Source organism: Camelina sativa, chromosome 11 (genome assembly GCF_030686135.1).
Source record: "Camelina sativa cultivar CO46 ecotype springtype chromosome 11, ASM3068613v1".
NCBI classification, from domain to species: domain Eukaryota; kingdom Viridiplantae; phylum Streptophyta; class Magnoliopsida; order Brassicales; family Brassicaceae; genus Camelina; species Camelina sativa.
This window is the reverse complement of record NC_141890.1, coordinates 11,014,826-11,034,023: the sequence shown is the minus strand read 5'-3', so window position 1 is coordinate 11,034,023 and position 19,198 is coordinate 11,014,826. Positions and strand designations below refer to the sequence as shown.

The following is a 19,198-nucleotide window of genomic DNA, read 5'->3' as shown; positions in this document are numbered from 1 at the left end:
TATTTTAAAATAAAAATACAAAAATAAATTATAACAAAATCTTTGATGTTGTGACTATATCTTATTATATAAATATTAGTTTTCAAAGTTAGTAATTCATATAATCGCGACATGTGTCAAGTATATCGATAATATTTTAACATGTGAAAATAAAATTTATTTAATAATTATAGAAAATTTTAAAAATCCTAATAAATAAAAAGATTACAATTAATATTTTTGAATGTACATAAAGCTAAAAGTAATCTATTATATCATTAATTCTAATAGAAAAGTTATCTACTAAATTACTAATATCAATAGAAAAATATGTACAATTAATAAAGAAAATATCTGCAATTTAATTGCAATTGTTATTTATTATAATCATATAGTAAAAAGAAATTTATACTGAAAAGTGATTAAAGTATGAAAATGTTTAATGTGTTAAAATTAGTGATTATTTCCACTTGGCACTCAACTGTTATGTACTCACCTTTACATAAACAAACAATTTTCTAATAATAATGTCTTTAAATTTTTGATTAATTTATGATAATGTTGGACAAGTAGTAAAACTATTACTTATGAGATAACAAAATATGAAACAAATATATTTAAGATATTGTTACTTTTTCACATATGAGATAAAATTAGTTTTCAGTTTTTTTTGAGAATTATGTTTTATTAATTTTTAGTTTTTATAAAATATTAAGTAAGGTATAATTTGATACAATGCATATTTTTTTATATGAAAATTATAAATGTTACTCATTGGGATTGAATGCATAGAATTAAAATCTAATTTTATTATCATGTAATAATATATAAAGAAATTGTATTGCAAGATATAGTATGTGAACTCTAAATCCGGTTTTTAAAAGAAAATCAAATGAAATTAAATTAATATTTTAAATACAACTTAAAATTTCATATATTTTTCTTATATACATGTTAATACGCGGGCCTAATCTAGTATATATATATATATGTACCAATATATTTAAATTGGATTTTCATCATTATTTTATTCTTAACTCCAGCTTAAATTTAACAAAATCGTAGTTATACAATTATCTTATTTTGCATTTAGCAAGTCTATGTTTTCTATCTCAACCTTTACAATATGAACGAAAATGCAATATATTAAATTGATATGAATAAGGAAATTTTGTTCAAAATGCCACATTTTGGAAAAAACTTTTTCTAAATGCCACAATGCAAAAGTCTTTTCTAAAATGCCATACCTTTTGAGATACATATATAATTATGACCAAAATAGCCTTCTATCTTTCTCTTTCCTCACACGTTTACTTTATGTTAGATTTTTTTTTCTTGTGTCCAAAATATTTCACTTAATTTCTTGTTATTTTGTAAAAGAATATTTTTAATTTTATTTATTTTACTCGATTAAAATTCATACAACATTACTCGTACACAACTTGTTTTTTTTTTGTAAGAGCTCGTAGACAACTTGTTTACAACTATATATTGTTGTCTACTAGCCCATAAACTTGTCTACAATTAATAAGAAACTTGTCTATCACTATTACTCATATACAGTTGATGTAAAACTAATCGTATTGAACAGCTACCCGTGAAAAACTTGTAATGTAGAGGCGGAAGCTTTGTAAACGGATAGGAGCGGCTCTGTTTTAAGGTGGTGAAAACAGAGTATGTATGAACGGTGGATCGAAATCGAGATGTGGGCGTAACAAGGGTGGAGGTGACGAAGAGGTGGAGACGAAGAGGTGGAGACGAAGGGGGAACCAATGTGGGAGTCCTCCTCCCAGGGCTTAGACAAGCTCTTTTGGGCTATTTAAATTGCCTCTTTTTTTGGTTATCTTATTCACTTCAAATCAATGATATTGATACAAAGACTTGAGACTCTATTTATAAGGCCAGAACTAAAAGATACGAGCAAATCCCGAATCTAGAATGAAAAGAATAATGAGACTTATCCTAAATAAGAGAAAAATCAAAATTAATAACAAATAATAACGAGACTTGTGGAACACGGAACACAACACCGACTCATGTGTTCCACAACTCGCAAACACCAAGTGATGCGCTGCATCAACTTGTCTCCAACCCATTCACACAAATTATACAGCGTAGACAAGTTCTTTACAACTACTGCTCGCAGAAAACTTGTTCACAACTACTTCTTCTGGACAACAAATTCACAACTTTTCCACGATAAATTTATCGTGGACAAGTTGTTATGAACAATTTGTCTACAATAACTATTCATGGCAAACTTGTCCACAATTATTATTTGTGAACAACTAATTTACAACTATTATTCTTGAACTACTTGTCCACAACTGCTATTCTTCTTTAGATTGAGTTCTTGTAAGATGTTTTTTATCACAGTTCAAAATATTGTTAACCATCTACGAAATAGTGGAGAGTATTTAAAGTTGTTTTTTTTTCTTTATCTTCTTTGTATTGTTGTAAGAGGTTGAGATTAAATGTCTCGAAAGTACAATAGTGAGAAGGAGGAGAGAGAAATAAAAGAAGAAGAAGTTAGAAAAAATAATTAGGATCCCTCAAAACACACGTGAGAAAAAAAAAAAAAAGGATAGTTTAGTCATTTAATACTACAGTTGTGGTATTGGGGAAAATGAAATAAAAACGTGGCATTTTGTATAAGTTTTTTAACTGTTCATAATAAACTCATGAATAAATTCCTTTTTATCTATTAATTTACCTCACTTTTTCTTCTACTTTTTTTCCTCGCATCAATCCAAAATAGTACCCAACTCAATGATTCAGCTCTTTTACGACCGGTGCATCAGCATGACAAATGCCATTCAATCATCACATCTAAAGCTGTCAAAATGGGCGGGCTGTCCATGGTCTGCCCATGTCCAATTCATTATGGACGGATCATGGACAAGCCCATATTTTGAACGGGCTTAAATGGGCTTGGTCCGCTTTTGCCCACGGACAAAACTGGACGGACAGCGTGGACATTGGACAGCCCATTGGTCTGAAAATTCTAGGTTAAAATCGATTTGGGGAAAACACAAATCGATTTCTTATTTTCTTCGAAGCTCTTCTTCTCCTAAACATAAATCGATTTCTTCAGTTCTTCTCTTCGATTTCTTCAGTTCTTCTCTTTGAAATCTTCATTTCTTCTCCTCAAAGCTCTTCTTTAGTTCTTCTCCTCAAAGCTCTTCTTTAGTTCTTCTCCTCAAAGCTCTTCTTCAGTTCTTCTCCTCAAAGCACTATCGGTAAGATTGTTTTCTCCTATGTATCGATTGAATTCGATTGAAACTGGGTTTGTTTGAATTCGATTGAAACTGGGTTTGCTTTACTTAGATTGAAACTGGGTTTGCTTCTCTTTCGATTTTGGGAGAGACCCATTTGAGATTTATGTTTCTTCTCTTTCGATTTGTTGAATTGTAGAATAGCTTCCTTATAGATTATTGTTTGTGCTCTTGACATAGATAACACTTGCTTTTTAAACCTTTTTCATGTTGTTAGTTTGATTCTTTTTCTCTAATTGGTCTTTGGTTTTGGTTATTTCAGATGGGTGATACACTAAACCTTGAAGATGATTATATGAGTGGAAATGATTATATGCTTGAGCATGATATGAATCCGGATGAAGAAGAACGTAGGAGAGGAATGTGTAGAAGCAGATTCAGTAGCTAGTACGACTGATAAGAGGACAGGCAAGTCTACAGGTAAACGTAAAAGGTCAAGGTGTTGGAAAACTTTTGAAATTGTTGGAGATAAGTTGGATGATGGTAGGAATAATCTTAGATGCACCCATTGTGAGCATACTTATTGCCTTGATCTTCGTAGAAGTGGCACCAATACTCTCTTGCCTCACATGAAATCATGCTCAAAGACTCCAGGAAACACTCCTTCATGTGGAAATAGAAAGTTAGATATGATGGTGTTTAGGGAGATGATAGGATTGGCAATCATAGAACATGATTTGCCTTACTCTTTCGTTGAGTACAGAAGAATTAGAGAGGCTTTTCAGTATGCAAATTCCAACATCGAGTTTTGGTCAAGAAATATTGCGGCTGCTGATTGCTTAAAGATCTACGAGAAAGAGAAACTGAAGCTTAGAAAGATGTTGGGTGAAGTTCCGGGTAGGTTTTGTTTAACAGCAGATTTGTGGAGGGCAATCACAATAGAGGGATACATGTGTTTGACTGCACATTATATTGATAGTGGATGGAATTTGAAGACAAATTTTTTGTCATTTTGTGCATTTCCTCTTCCACATACGGGTGCTGGAATAGCTACAAAGGTGTTGGCATTGCTAAAAGATTGGGGAATAAAAAAGAGAGTGTTCACAATTACGGTTGATAATGCTTCCTCAAATGACAACATGCAAGGAATTCTCAAGAGGCAGCTTAGGAAAAATTTGGTGTGTGGTGGAGAGTTCTTTCATGTGAGATGTGCTGCACACATCTTGAATCTGATTGTGCAAAACGGATTGGATGTGATTGATGGTGCTCTAGAGAAAATCAGAAATAGTGTTAAGTTTGTGAGGGTGAATGAGACTAGAAAACAATCCTTTCAAACATGTGTGGAAACAATGGGAATTGAAGCTAAGGGTGAACTACTTTCAGATGTTTCAACTAGGTGGAACTTAACTCACCTTATGCTCTCAAGAGCAATCATCTATAAGGAAGCCCTTCGGCATCTTGCAGAGATTGATACAAGTTATCAATCTTTCCCTTCTGATGTTGAGTGGACAAGAGCAGAGTTGATCTATGAGCTGTTGACCCCATTTGCAGAGATGACGAATTTGATCTCTGGTTCATCTTATCCAACTGCCAATTTGTATTTCAATCAGGTATGATTGACATAATAACGATGTGATTTGACTTTGATTTAGGTATTCGACATATTAACTTTGATTTGTCCTTGGTTTAGGTATGGAAAAACTTGGCTGAAAGCTCAAGAGTACTCTTATGATGATGTGATTTGTGAGATGGTGAAAGGTATGAAGGAGAAATTTGACAAGTATTGGGAGGATTATAGTGACATACTTGCTCTAGCTGCGGTCTTTGATCCTAGATTGAAGTTTACCTATATAGAGTATTGCTTCAATACCCTTGATGCGTCAACTAGTAAAGCAAGGGTGGATCACTTGCGTAAGAAGCTGAAGAAGTTTTTTGATGTTTACAAGAAGAATCCAACAAAAACAGCAGTAGGAAGTTCAAAGTCAAACAATATGGAGCAAAACATTCTTCCTGGATATGGTGTAAGTGTTTTGTTTAAACTACTTTGTTTTTGTATCGATTTTGTTTCTGCTACTTAAGTGTTTTAAGCTGCTGCATATTTGTGTTTGAACTGTTTCAGGACTTTTATGCTTTCATCTCCCAAACAGTTGGTGCTAATGGCAAGTCAGCATTAGACAAGTACTTAGATGAACCGGTTTTGGACATGATGGCATTTAAGAGCTTAGATGTTTTGAAATATTGGAAGGATAATGCAAACCGTTTTCAAGAACTGTCTTCTATGGCTTGTGACATCCTTAGCATCCCTATTACGACTGTAGCTTTAGAATCTTCGTTTAGCATTGGAAGTCGGGTGTTAAGCAAGTATCAGAGTTCACTCCTTCCTTCTAATGTCCAAGCTTTAATCTGCGCAAGAAATTGGCTTAAAGGTTTTGAAGAGATTGTTGATCCATTCGAAGAAGGCAAAGAAGGGGAAAGAGAAGGAGAAGGAGTTTGAAATATGTGTGTCATTGTGTTTAAAATATTCTAGATGTTCATGTTTGCTTTATTGCTTTTGGATGTTGATCATTGTGTTTGGATCTTTTATGTTTTATGTGATTGGCAGCACAAAAGGATCACTTATGTTTTATGTTCTAAGCAGTGTTCAAGAAAGCGCTAGGCGGTATTTGGGCGGTGACCCAACGCCTAGCGCCTAGAACGCTTAGTCGGAGCCTAGACGGTTTTTAGGTGGTTTAGGCGTTTCCAACATAAAACATTATATATATATTTATATAATTATATTAAAATATATGTTATAAAAATAAAAAAATTATAAATTATAAACAACGGTAAGAAAAATACATTTATTTAAGTTATATTAACAACATATAAATGTTTATAATTACGTATATAGATATAAAACATAATAATTTAATTATATGTAATTTAAAAATCAAAAATAAATATTAAAATAAAATGTATGTAATTTTAAGTGGGTTAGACGGTCATCTAGGCGTCTGCTGAGCGTCTAGCGCCTAGACGGCGCCTAGGCGGCCGCCTAGACCACTTTCTTGAACACTAGTTCTAAGCTAATTACACCATTTTTTTCTCATCTTATAAAATTTGTTATATGTTGTCCAATGGATACCCATAAACAACCCATAAAAATATGGGCATAAGTGGGCATAGTCGTTAATGGACCGGACGTTAATGACGGACAGCTATTTGTCCAAAATCAAATTGGACAATGTTGGACGGATTAAAATGGACCTCGACAGCCCATTTTGACAGCTCTAATCACATCCATCTATTATTATTTGGATCAAGACGTGTGATTCTATCTATCCACAACTTTTCATATATCATGCTAAGCCTACTGTACCAAATCAACAACAAATGTTTTCACCTTTCAATTTCTCCACCAAAAACTTATTTTAAATTAGTAAATATTTGTCTGCTAGCTTCTGTCTAAATTAAAAACACACTTCTACCTAGAAAGCAAACTCCATTGTTACAGAAAAAATATGAAACTCCAAAGCTTCTTTAGTTCTATACTGATCTTCATACTTCTATCAATATCTCATCATGTTTCAGCTAACCGGTCTAATCAATCCGGTTTTCTCCAATGTCTCTCTCTCCGGTTAAACGACTCCAACATCGTCTCAAAAGTCATACACAGACCAAACGAAACTTCTTTCTCCTCAGTCTTAGCTTCATCAATACAGAACCCAAGATTCTCTGCTCCTCATACACCTAAACCGGTTTTAATCCTAACTCCGGTTCAATCTTCCGATGTTCAATCTGCGGTTAAATGCGCACGCAGGTTCGATATCCACATCAGAACAAGAAGCGGAGGACACGATTACGAAGGCCTCTCTTACCTTACACACAAACCATTCGTAATCCTCGATTTAAGAAACCTCCGGTCTATCACAATCGACATCGATAACCGGTCGGTTTGGGTCCAAACCGGAGCCACGATCGGTGAATTATACTACGAAATCGATAAAAAGAACCAAACTTTAGCGTTCCCCGCCGGAGTTTGTCCCATTTTCGGCGTTGGAGGACACTTCAGCGGCGGAGGATACGGTACTCTACTGAGAAAACACGGTTTAGCAGCCGATCACGTGATAGACGCACGTGTGGTCGACGCACGAGGGAGGATTCTTGAAAGGCGAGAGATGGGTGAAGACTTCTTCTGGGCGATTCGTGGAGGTGGTGGATCAAGCTTTTGCGTTGTCCTTTCATGGAAGATAGGTTTAGTCGATGTACCATCAACAGTAACTGTCTTCAACGTCACGAAATTCTCAGAACAGAGTGCTTTAAAGATCATTCATCGTTGGCAATACGTGTCTGATAAAGTCTCTAGTGATTTATTCATACGAGTTATGTTGCAGAGATACAAGAACATGGTTCGAGCTTCGTTTCCGGGTCTGTATCTTGGTCCGGTTAAGAGTCTGTTGCGATTGGTAAACCGGGAGTTTCCTGAGTTGGGTTTGGAGGAAGATGATTGTAAAGAGATGAGTTGGATTGAGTCTGTGGTTTGGTTTGCTGAGTTAGGTGAAGAACCTATCGATGTTCTTAGTAAACGGACACGAGGGTCACTAGCTTTCAAGGCTAAATCTGATTTTGTTCAAGAACCAATGCCTGAAACCGCGGTTTCGAAGCTTTGGAGACGGTTGCAAGAACCGGAAGCAGAGCTAGCTCAGCTAATCTTCACTCCATTTGGTGGTCGGATGAGTGAGATTGCAGATTATGAAACACCGTTTCCGCATCGAAAGGGTAATATCTATGAGATTCAGTACTTGAATTACTGGAGAGGAGATGAGAAAAAGAAGTATATGAGATGGGTGGAGAGAGTTTATGATGATATGAGTGAGTTTGTTGCGGGGTCTCCGAGAGGAGCTTATATAAACCTGAGGGATCTTGATTTGGGGATGTACGTTGGAGGTAAGAGGAGTAAGTATGAGGAAGGGAAGAGTTGGGGAGTGAAGTATTTCAAGAATAATTTTGAAAGGTTGGTGAGAGTTAAGACAAGTGTTGATCCTTTTGATTTCTTCTGTGATGAACAGAGTATTCCTCCTTTTAGGTCTGTTGAAGTTATTTGAAAGAGTTAGAGTGTTATTATATCTTGTGCTAAAAGCAGAGAGCTAGAGCCTAGCTAGTTTAGTACAGTATGTTTTGGTTAGGTATATGTGAAATGTGATCTTGTCAAGTTTATGTTCAAATAAATATATGTTTCTCGTTATAAAATAAGGAAAAACATGATAATGTATATAGCTCGTTTTTATCCATCCAAACAGGCAAACGCATTAACGTGTGGAACAAGATATCTTTAAGAAATTTGCTAGAAAACTCTGAAAAGAACAGAACAGCGTAGGTTTTCTTCAAGAGGAAGCAACCAGGTTTAAGTGAATAAAGTGAGAATGGAACAGGGATACTGAAGAAGAAGAATGAACAGTTCATGGGTTAGACGTACGGAAACAATGTAATCGGTGAGTGACGGGCAAGTTTTTAGTTTTATAGAAACGTCTACTTTTTGTTTACTTGGTAGCGGAGGAAGCTTTAGATCACGTACTTCGATATGGCGTATTGGTCTCTTGCACGTGAAATAAACTGATAGAAGCAACAACAGGGATTGACGATGTCGGAAGCAATCGTAGTGGTCACTGGTCAATGGTCATGCACGCACAGCTGATGAAGAAGGAGCTATTCAAAGTTTCAATTTTAAGGATTAATCTGTGATATATTTGTTCGAACTCGTTAAATTACTGTTATGCTTTTTAAAGTTATTCATTCAAATTTGTGTTGCGTCTATTTGAATACGTTGTAGTGTGATCTTGAAGGAATCTAAACTACCAAATAATTTTCTAGGCATCCGGTTATTTCAAAACACGTATCACAAGTACGTGCTCTATTCATAACATGATGATGAAATTAGATTGTTGGAAATTATCGAAAATAGATACTAATTAAAGTTTCTAAGATAATCAAATGTTTTTTCAAGAATTTTTTTTAATTTTTACAATGCTGATACAAGAAGAATATACTAATAAATAAAATAAAACATTTGTCTTGTCTTCTCGTTAATTAAGAACTTCTTGCAATTCAAAAATGAAATGTTACAATTAACCAAAAAAAAATGAAATGTTACTCTTCGGCGGCATAAGAGAAGTAAACGAAAAACGAAGGAAAACACGTTATCGTGGATTGAATTCGTGAACGCATGCTTCTTAACTCACAACGTATGAAAATGTAAGCCACACAAATAAAACCCTTTCACTTTCAACTTTAAAGACAAGACATAATAATAATTAAAAAAAAAAAAATAGTTGCTTTATCATTTTTTCTCTATATGGGGAGTATATTTCAACTGAATCTTCTTAGTTTTACAGGTTTTAAAAGGATTTATGTTTAGACTCTCTTTTTTTTAATCGTTAACGTTTCCCCACATGATCTGTAAATCTCAGGTTTTTATGTTGAAAATTGCACTACAATGGACGTGTATCTTGTATAAAGGAATATACAGTTTCTCTTCTTTTTTAACTAAAGTTTCGTGAAAAATGATTATTTACTCGTCTATATTTGAACCTTATAAAAAATTTAGCAGAAGAGGCCTTTTTACCCAAAAGAAGAAGACATAAAAGTCATTAACATAATTGAATGAAAACGAAACGAGTGGACAAAACTACAATTTACGACGATTCAAATTAGTACTAGTCAAAAACATTTACTGAGAGATGTCTCTGATTTTGACGGTTCATGCAAATTCTTAATTAATACTAGTGTATATTTCAGAATGTTTAGTCAATATTTTGTTCCATTCACATGAATTTGTAATAGAGACATATTAATCGATTTACTAATTAATAAGTATGCAAGAAAAGTGTTTAGAGCCTCCAATATTGTTTCTGTCATAAAAGTGGAAAATGCAAGCATAAAAAATACACAACAATTGTGAGTAAGCTCTGACCTCACACAGCTAGTTATAAAACATAGCTTTTGGGAACTGATGTAAGATATTTGTAAGATATATATATATATTTTTTTTTTTTTTTTTTTTTGTCAAAACACTTTGCTTCGTTCAATCAAAGATGTAACAATACAAGTGCAGAGAAGGAGCAAGAGCCAAAGTTTGAGACAATTACAATACATAATGGGCATTCCCCAATGCCAAAAGAAGATAAAAGTAGTTCATCGATTATATAATCCAAGAGAGCCATGAACCAAAGGCTTAGGAGCCTATTGGCAAATGTGAGATCATGGTACATCGAAGGGCCATCCTTGAGGGCTTCAAAGGACAGATGGGTAGTCACGGTCAACTGACACTGTGATGTTGGCAAGAGGATCGATGCATTGAGTCCACCGGGGCAATAGGAACCCACAATAACAAGATAGCAAAGAAACTGGAGACTATAGTGATGTAGTCGGTTAAGGATTGCTTTGAAACCCAAAGCATAAAGGTCGGATCCCTTCGAGAAATCGCAATAGGTACTGTTAGGGATGGGATCCTTGTGATGGAGGTGGTTGAGAGACGATGCTTGAAGACATCAGATGACCAGCTTAACTGGTAGCCGTTGTTGAACAGAAGGCGTTCAAGATCAAGGGTACCATTATTGCTAGAACAGTTCAGGAAATAAAGACCATATATTCGTATACTTTTAAAACCACACTTCAACTTCTGATAATTATCTAAAGCCAGGTTCCAATTAAGATATATGAATAACCAAAGCCTCACTGATGTTACCGTACTCCAATGGAGTCTTCGACCATTGAGCGGAGTAACACGAACACGACAATGATAAATCACGGACAGTGAAAAAATGGACTTGGGCTTGCTATATGCACCAACCTGAGAAGGATAGCTGGATATGGATCGTTGTCGCTAATGGGCCTAATTTTGGGGCCTAGGTCCACTAGGGAAAACCCTAGGTTCCAAAGAGAAACTCGTGGTAAATGGTGCGATTGTCGGCCGCCCGTGACTTGCGGAGAGATCTGCGGTGCAGTTGGATTCTCCGATGAGTGAGAGATCGGCGGGAGTAAGCAGTGGCTGTGGCAAGAGTTGTCAATGGTGCTAGGTCCACTAGGGAGAATCCTAGTTGCAGAACCGATTGCCGAGATGGGAAGAAGCTGTGACGGCTGTACGAAGTTGGTGGAGGGGCATGCATAGCACGGAGCAGCTCTGGTGAGTGAGAGATCGGTGGAAGCAGCCGGTGGCCTCGGTTTGATTTGACGGTGAAAGCTAGGTCCACTGGGGAAATCCTAGTTTCATAAGAGATTGCTATATAAAGAGATGAGCGAGGAGGCTTCCCGAAAATTGTGAAGAGGGTCTCTTCGGTGAGTGATAGATCAGTGGGGATATACGGTGGTCTTGATTTGGATCGGAGGTAAGGATTATTAGAGTTTGAAAAAATTTAAAAAAAGGGAAAAATTGGGGAAAAGATTTGAAAACAGATAAATTAAGACGAACAAAGATTTTCTGAGCAGTTGAGAGAATAGATGGATCCTGACGCCGACGAGCAGAGGCCTCACCGATGTCGAAAAGCTTGGTAATAGGGGCTTCCTCGATAATCGTGTCAAGAGAAACTTCTACAGAGATTTTTTTATGTAAAGGTCCCGAACATATTTGTAAGATATCTAATATATATAGTTTGTAATTAAATCGATTGTTTTCATTTTGGAATGCAACAAAAATGTTAATTTAGTGTTCGGTTGTAATCAGTTAACGCCATATTCAGAATGACTACAAAACATAACATCAAAAAATCAATTATTTGGTGCTTTATTACATTGAATTTTATTGCTGAATTTTACAAAGTTGATACATTTCAGTTGAAATTTCTTAATTTAATAGGGTTAAGGATTTACGTTTAGACATGTATTGACATCGTTAACACTGCCCATTAGTTTTTGCTATAGACTCGTCAACATACTAAACACCTATATCTACGCAACTATAGTTTTCCATTCAAACAAAAAAATAATAGTATATATATCGTTCCTATGACAAATCATTTTTTAAAATTGTATGTCTACTGGAGCTTTTTGAAGTCGTAACAGAATTAAGAAGACTTTGTTCTTTAACATGGGGAAGACTTCTTTTTCAAAACAAAAAAAAAACATGGGGAAGACTTGAAAAGTTAGAAGCATCAAAGATGACAAAATAAATGAGTTCACGAAACTCCAATGTACAAACAAATATATTTCATTTTAGTGCGTAATACAAAAGTCGTAACGCGTCTCTCTGATTTTGATGGTTGTTGTAAAAAAATAATTGATGGTATTTCAGAACGTCTAGTCAATTTTTTTCCCATTCGCATGATCATTTGTGTTGGTATAGAGGGGATACATAGAGACAAATCAAACAATACTATTATATTGACGATAAACAAAAGAATACAAAATGAAAGGATGTTAGAGCCTACAATTTTATTTTAGTAAAAACTGAAAACGAACAAACAAAGAAGTCGCAAAAGACAGTATCGAAGCGCTTCGTTATAAATCTCCTTCAACTTTTCTTGCCTCATATCATATCATCCACTAGTCCCACAAACCCAATTGGATTACATTACCCACGCCGACCAATGAATGCTACGACCATTGACTAAAACATCGAACACACATTAGAAAAAGAAAAAAAAAAAAAAGTAAATGAAACAATCTGAAACAGTTAAAAATGCCTATATTAATATTTAATACCACTGGTCACTGGAGTTTTTTTTTTGGCTAGTAATAATTGTATAAACGTTTCAATCGGTAAAGTAACTCGTAGCTTATATTAGTAAAATAGTAATAAAGTAACTCGTAAATTATAGTAAATAACGGAGATTAGTTTGAGTTAATTATTGAAGAAAAACTTTGTCCGTACTTAATCTTGTAATAAATGTCTAAAACTTCAAATACTATAGTGACTCAAATGAACATAAATGTCAATGAAACTATAAATGAAATTTCAGATACATTTGAGTTTTTTTTTCCTAGACTAAATATATGTATTTATTATTATTTTTTTGACAATAAAATAATCAGTTCAAAAAAGCCAATTAGGGGTAAATTATTTACAAACAAAATATGCTGCCAAAACAGACGCGCTTGGCGTGCCAAAAAATCCGCACTTACATTCACATTACGAAAAACGAGAGATAGGAAAAAAAAAGAAACTCCGCTTGATCTATCTTGATGTGTATTTATTATTTTAAATGGAAAATTTGGAATATTTTTTTTTAGAATAATAAATACACATATTTAAAAGAATATTTAATTTGGAAATTTAGAATATTTAATTTAATTTCTTTTATCATTGTATTGTTAAAAGAACTGTTTTCTTTGTTACATTTAGGAGAGCTTTAAGGCGGGTTTGGACACGATTACGTAGAACCTTTCTTTTTTTTTTTTGTTATAAAACGAAATCTCTGTAATCACAAATCATCCCCTAATCCCTCACTAATATCTTTTGTTATATAACGAACCAAAAAAAAAAAAAAAAAAGACATCTTCTCGCTACGGGTATAAATAAACGAGATAAGTGCAAAGAACAGAGGAACACGTCTCGAGACCCAAGAAAGAGAAAAGATCCCATTTTCAGACAAGATGCTCACGACACATCCTCCACGAACCTTTGTCTCTGTCCCTCTCTTCTTCTTCCTCTTCTTCTCTCTCCCTCTCTCATCTCTCTCTCAATCGAACTCCGTCCACAACTCATTCCTCAAGTGTTTCTCCGAGAAGACGAAATTACCGCAGTCCCAAATCACCGACAATGTCTTCTCACAGAGCAGCCCTGCTTTCTCCTCCGTCCTCCGCGCTTACATCCGCAATGCGAGGTTCAACACTTCTTCTACTCCAAAACCCACGATCATCGTCACTCCTCGCTCCGAGAGCCACGTCAGCGCCGCCGTCCTCTGCTCAAAAACCCTAAATTTCCTCCTCAAAATCCGTAGCGGCGGCCACGATTACGATGGTCTCTCTTACATCTCCGATAAACCCTTTTTCATCCTTGACATGTCGAACCTCCGCGACGTATCCGTCGACATCGCCGCTAACTCGGCTTGGATCTCCGCCGGAGCCACTCTCGGCGAGGTTTACTATCGGATTTGGGAGAAAAGCAGAGTCCGTGGCTTCCCCGCCGGAGTTTGTCCCACGGTTGGTGTTGGTGGTCATGTAAGCGGCGGTGGTTACGGTAACATGGTGAGAAAATTTGGATTAACTGTGGATCACATCGAGGACGCGAAGATCGTCGATGTAAATGGTCGGATTTTGGATCGGAAAGCCATGGGTGAGGATCTTTTCTGGGCTATCTCCGGTGGAGGAGGAGGTAGCTTCGGCGTCGTTTTGGGATACAAGGTCAAGCTCGTTCCTGTACCATCGACCGTTACTGTTTTTAGGGTAGAGCAGTATATGAACTCAGGAGCTGTGGACATGGTTTACAAATGGCAATCCGTGGCTCCCAAGACGGATCCTAATCTGTTTATGAGGATGTTGATTCAACCAGTAACGAGGAATAAGGTGAAGACGGTGAGAGCCTCTGTGGTTGCTCTGTTCTTAGGCAGAGCAGACGAGGTCGTTGCGTTGCTTCGTAAGGAGTTTCCTGAATTGGGTTTAAAGAAGGAGAACTGTACGGAGATGACTTGGTTTCAGTCTGCTTTATGGTGGGATAACCGTCTTAATGCGACTCAGGTTGATCCTAAAGTGTTTCTTGATAGGAATCTTGATTCGTCTAGTTTCGGTAAGAGGAAGTCTGATTATGTAGCGACTGCGATTCCCAAGAAAGGGATTGAGTCACTGTTCAAGAAGATGATCGAGTTGGGGAAAATAGGGCTTGTTTTTAATCCCTATGGAGGTAAAATGGCTGAGGTTGCGGTTACCGCGACGCCGTTTCCTCACCGTAAGAAGCTTTTCAAGATTCAGTACTCTGTGAACTGGAAAGAAAACTCTCCCGAGATAGAGAAGGGTTACTTGAATCAGGCTAAAGTGCTTTACAGATTCATGACTGGTTTTGTGAGCAAGAAGCCTAGGAGTGCTTATTTGAACTACAGGGATGTAGATATTGGTGTGAACGATCACGGGAAGAATAGTTACAAGGAAGGAAAGGTGTATGGAAAGAAGTATTTCGGAGTGAACTTTGATCGGTTAGTGAAGATTAAAACCGCGGTTGATCCCGAGAATTTCTTCAGGAATGAACAGAGTATACCTACCTTGCCAAGTAAGGCATAAAAAGATCACTTATATATCATTTGATATAAACATTGGTTTTACTTTAATGTAATGTTTATAGTGAAGCAATATAAGAATATATGGTTTTGGATTATTGTAGATTGTATAGTTTGTTCATGGATCTCTACGACAAGCCTATGTAATAAGTCAAAAGTTCTGGTGAATACCAAACCAGTGATTGTTGAAAATAGCTATTCAGATTCAAGGCGATAATTGTGTAAACTTTATGGTTTAGTTTGGAGTAGTTGACGATGATTCTTTCTTGTGACCTGCAATTTTGTGTAACGAAATGGATAGGTTTGACTTTTGGACCTGATTTGGTCGCAGATACGAAGGGAACGTTGTTGCCAGCGCCGGGAACGGCAAGACGGTGGTCACAGGCTGGAAGAGCCACCTTAGCTGCCACGGTGATCTTACACGTCTTCTAGAATATTGAGATTGCTTTTTTTTTTTTGTGTTTTGTTTTAGTTGAGTGATGATATCTCTTCATAAGATGAACAGAGCCTCACTCTTTTCAGATATCTATCAGAAGTTGAATGAATTTATAAAGTTTCAAAATTTTCTTGAGACACAGATTATATAGTGGAAGTGTTTTTTTTTTACAGCTACAGTAAAGTGTTACGAGTGGGTTAAATAAACTTTTTGATTTAATTGTTATATGCTTTTTATGTAACTTTTTAAAATGTAACTTTTATGTTAGCTTGTGGACAATAATTGGGTGAACCTTTTTTATTCATTATTGTAAAATTAAAAATCCAAATCACTCTTTTATAATTCAAACTAACAAATAATTTTGTTTTAATTGTAAAATTTAAATTTTAAACATCTCATTTGTACACCCAAACTAGTATATAAGTTCGTTCTAATTGTAAAATTTAAATCCTAACCATCTTATTTGTAAATTCAAACCGACATATAATTTTGTTTTAATTGTAAAATACTAAAATCTTAACCCTAACCACTTCATTTGTAAAACCAAACCGACATATAATTTTGTTTTAGTTGTAAGATCTAAAGTCTAAACTATAATCACTTCATTTGTAAACCCAAACTGACATATAACTTTCGTTTTAATTATAAAATCTAAATCCTAATTCTTATATTCTTATTTATAAACTCAAACCGATATAAAAACTCATTTAATTGTAAAAACTAAATCAACCTAATATTTAAATGGAAATTTAGTTCACTAAAAAGCAATAATATAGATTGGTAGGATAAACATAGCCTTGAAGATTTTTGCCATAAAAATTTTATGATAAAATGAAGAACAATGAAAAGTTTAATCAAAATATTAATATAGATTATTTTAGGAACTAACCAAGTACATATCTTCAAAAAAGTTTTCAAATTTTAGGAAATGTGTTAATTTGCGGTGATTTGTCATATACAAATTAAATTTGTTTCTGTATTTAAATGGAAATTTAGTTCACTAAAAAGCAATAAAATTTGTGAAATCAAATCAAGATAAAGAAAGATAATCTAATTTGATTTGATTTGATTTAGGCCTAATTTGATACTTTCCTCTGCAGTTCCTAATCACTACGACCTTTTGAGTCTTTGACAAATGTTGACCATTGATTAAAATAACAACCCACGAAACAAAACTATAATTATATTATTATGCCATTGTGATTAATAATAATATATATACCAAAAAAGTATGTATAGATATTGTCATATTGTAATTAAAATGATTAAAGGAAAAAAAAAACATTATCTCTACTGATTAGCGGTTATAAAAGTACAGACAGAACAGAGAAGCAGCAACGAATCTCTCTCTCTCTCTCTCTCTCTCTCTCTCTCTCTCTCATTACAAGGATGATGATGATTAAAGAACAAACCTTTGTCTCTGTCCTTTTTATTGTCCTCTTCCTCGTAACTCTCCCTTTGTCCATGTTCGCTGCACCTCCGTCGTCTGACTCAATCTACGAATCATTCGTTCAATGTTTCTCCGACAAGACGAAATCCCCACAAACCCAAATCACTGACAATGTCTTCTCTCAAACAAACCCTTCTTACTCCTCCGTCCTCCGTGCTTACATCCGCAATGCGAGATTCAACACTTCCTCTACTCCCAAACCCACCATCATCGTCACGCCTCGCTCCGAGAGCCACGTCAGCGCCGCCGTCGTTTGCTCAAAATCCTTAAACTTCCTCGTCAAAATCCGAAGCGGCGGCCATGATTACGAAGGTCTCTCTTACATCTCTGATAAACCCTTTTTCATCCTCGACATGTCGAATCTTCGTGACGTCTCCGTCGACATCGCCGATCAGTCTGCGTGGATCTCCGCCGGAGCCACTCTCGGAGAAGTTTATTACGGGATTTGGCAGAAAAGCAAAGTCCATGGCTTTCCCGCCGGAGTTTGTCCCACGGTTGGTGTCGGTGGGCATTTAAGCGGCGCTGGTTACGGTAACATGGTGAGAAAATTTGGGTTATCTGTGGATTACGTTGAGGATGCTAAGCTCGTAGATGTCAAAGGTCAGATTTTGGATCGGAAAGCGATGGGTGAGGATCTTTTCTGGGCTATCTCCGGTGGAGGAGGAGGTAGCTTCGGAGTTGTATTGGGATACAAGGTCAAGCTCGTTCCTGTACCAGAAACTGTTACGGTGTTTAGAGTGGAGCAGTATATGGATTCAGGAGCTGTGGATATGGTTTATAAATGGCAATCCGTGGGTCCGAAGACAGATCCGAGTCTGTTTATGAGGATGCTGATTCAACCAGTGACGAGGAAGAAGGTGAAGACTGTGAGAGCTACAGTGGTTGCTCTGTTCTTAGGCAGAGCAGACGAAGTTGTTGCGTTGCTTGCTAAGGAGTTTCCTGAATTGGGATTGAAGAAGGAGAGTTGTCAGGAGATGACTTGGATTCAGTCTGTTTTATGGTGGGATAACGATGAGAATGCAACTAAGACTAATCCTAAGGTGCTTCTTGATCGGGAACTCGATACTGCGAGTTTCGGGAAGAGGAAATCGGATTATGTTGCGAGTGAGATTCCTAGAGATGGGATTAAGTCTTTGTTCAAGAAGATGATCGAGTTGGGGAAAATAGGGCTTGTTTTTAACCCGTATGGTGGGAAAATGGCTGAGGTTGCGGTTGACGCCACGCCGTTTCCGCATCGAAAGAAGCTTTTCAAGATTCAGTACTCTGTGAACTGGAAAGAAAACTCTGCGGCGATAGAGAAGGGTTTCTTGAATCAGGCTAAGGTTCTTTACAGTTTCATGACCGGGTTTGTGAGCAAGAACCCTAGAAACGCTTACTTGAACTACCGGGATGTAGATATCGGTGTGAACGATCATGGTGCTGATAGTTACAAGGAAGGAGAGGTGTATGGAAGGAAGTATTTCGGTGAGAACTTTGATCGATTAGTGAAGATTAAAACCGCGGTTGATCCAGAGAATTTCTTCAGGAATGAACAGAGTATACCTACCTTGCCTAGTAAGGCACAGTGATAACAAAATTGAGTTTTTTTTTTTTATATTAAAAAGGTTTGATTTTGAATAAGCCAATAATGTTTAGTGATGAAGAATATGATGATTTGGAATATTGTATACTATTTATTGTTTTCACGGAACTCTATTTTAAGATTCTTTGTTCCTGATGTGAAAAGCTTTTAAAAGGGGGTTGGTGGTATTGATGATAAACACAGAAATTATAAAACCGTTGATTGTTGGATGTAGCTACCTGATATTGAATTTTATTGCGGAAATTGAGGATTCTGATTTTGTAGTAGTTTAACCAACAATGACTCGTGATTAAATTTTGGATTATTTAACGAATGATAAGAGTTGACCAATTGACTTGTAATTGGGGAAGGGAA

At 36.0% G+C, this 19,198-nt stretch overlaps 2 protein-coding genes and 1 pseudogene across 4 annotated transcripts; all 3 read left to right on the top strand.

Annotated features, from left to right (window-relative positions):
• The first annotated feature begins 6,562 nt into the window (after window positions 1-6,562).
• On the top strand, window positions 6,563-8,433 carry LOC104722981 (berberine bridge enzyme-like 18 pseudogene; annotated as a pseudogene). Its single transcript, XR_015571048.1, has one exon. The product of XR_015571048.1 is annotated as a berberine bridge enzyme-like 18 pseudogene (transcript).
• Window positions 8,434-13,553: 5,120 nt separating this feature from the next.
• Window positions 13,554-15,938, top strand: LOC104722980 (berberine bridge enzyme-like 19). 2 transcript variants are annotated; one of them, XM_087475288.1, is made up of 2 exons: window positions 13,554-15,369; window positions 15,708-15,938. In XM_087475288.1, exons 1-2 carry the CDS (start codon window positions 13,761-13,763, stop codon window positions 15,806-15,808), a joined length of 1,710 nt encoding a protein of 569 aa, XP_087331414.1. In that variant the 5' UTR covers window positions 13,554-13,760; the 3' UTR covers window positions 15,809-15,938. The 2 variants fall into 2 exon arrangements, with proteins under 2 accessions (XP_087331414.1, XP_087331413.1); XM_087475287.1 differs by having other exon boundaries at window positions 13,663-15,369; window positions 15,678-15,938.
• A 1,166-nt stretch (window positions 15,939-17,104) lies between these two features.
• LOC104722979 (berberine bridge enzyme-like 21) lies at window positions 17,105-18,979 on the top strand. The gene has a single exon (XM_010441260.3). The coding sequence runs from the start codon at window positions 17,202-17,204 to the stop codon at window positions 18,828-18,830; it is 1,629 nt and encodes a 542-aa protein (XP_010439562.1). The 5' UTR covers window positions 17,105-17,201; the 3' UTR covers window positions 18,831-18,979.
• Window positions 18,980-19,198: the final 219 nt, after the last annotated feature.

Coding starts and splice junctions, on each gene's coding strand:
- LOC104722980 (XM_087475287.1), top strand. CDS start 13,761: ATGCTCACGACACATCCTCCACGAACCTTTGTCTCTGTCCCTCTCTTC. Junction 15,370..15,677: donor GAGTATACCTACCTTGCCAA/GTAAGGCATAAA, acceptor CGAAATGGATAG/GTTTGACTTTTGGACCTGAT.
- LOC104722979 (XM_010441260.3), top strand. CDS start 17,202: ATGATGATGATTAAAGAACAAACCTTTGTCTCTGTCCTTTTTATTGTC.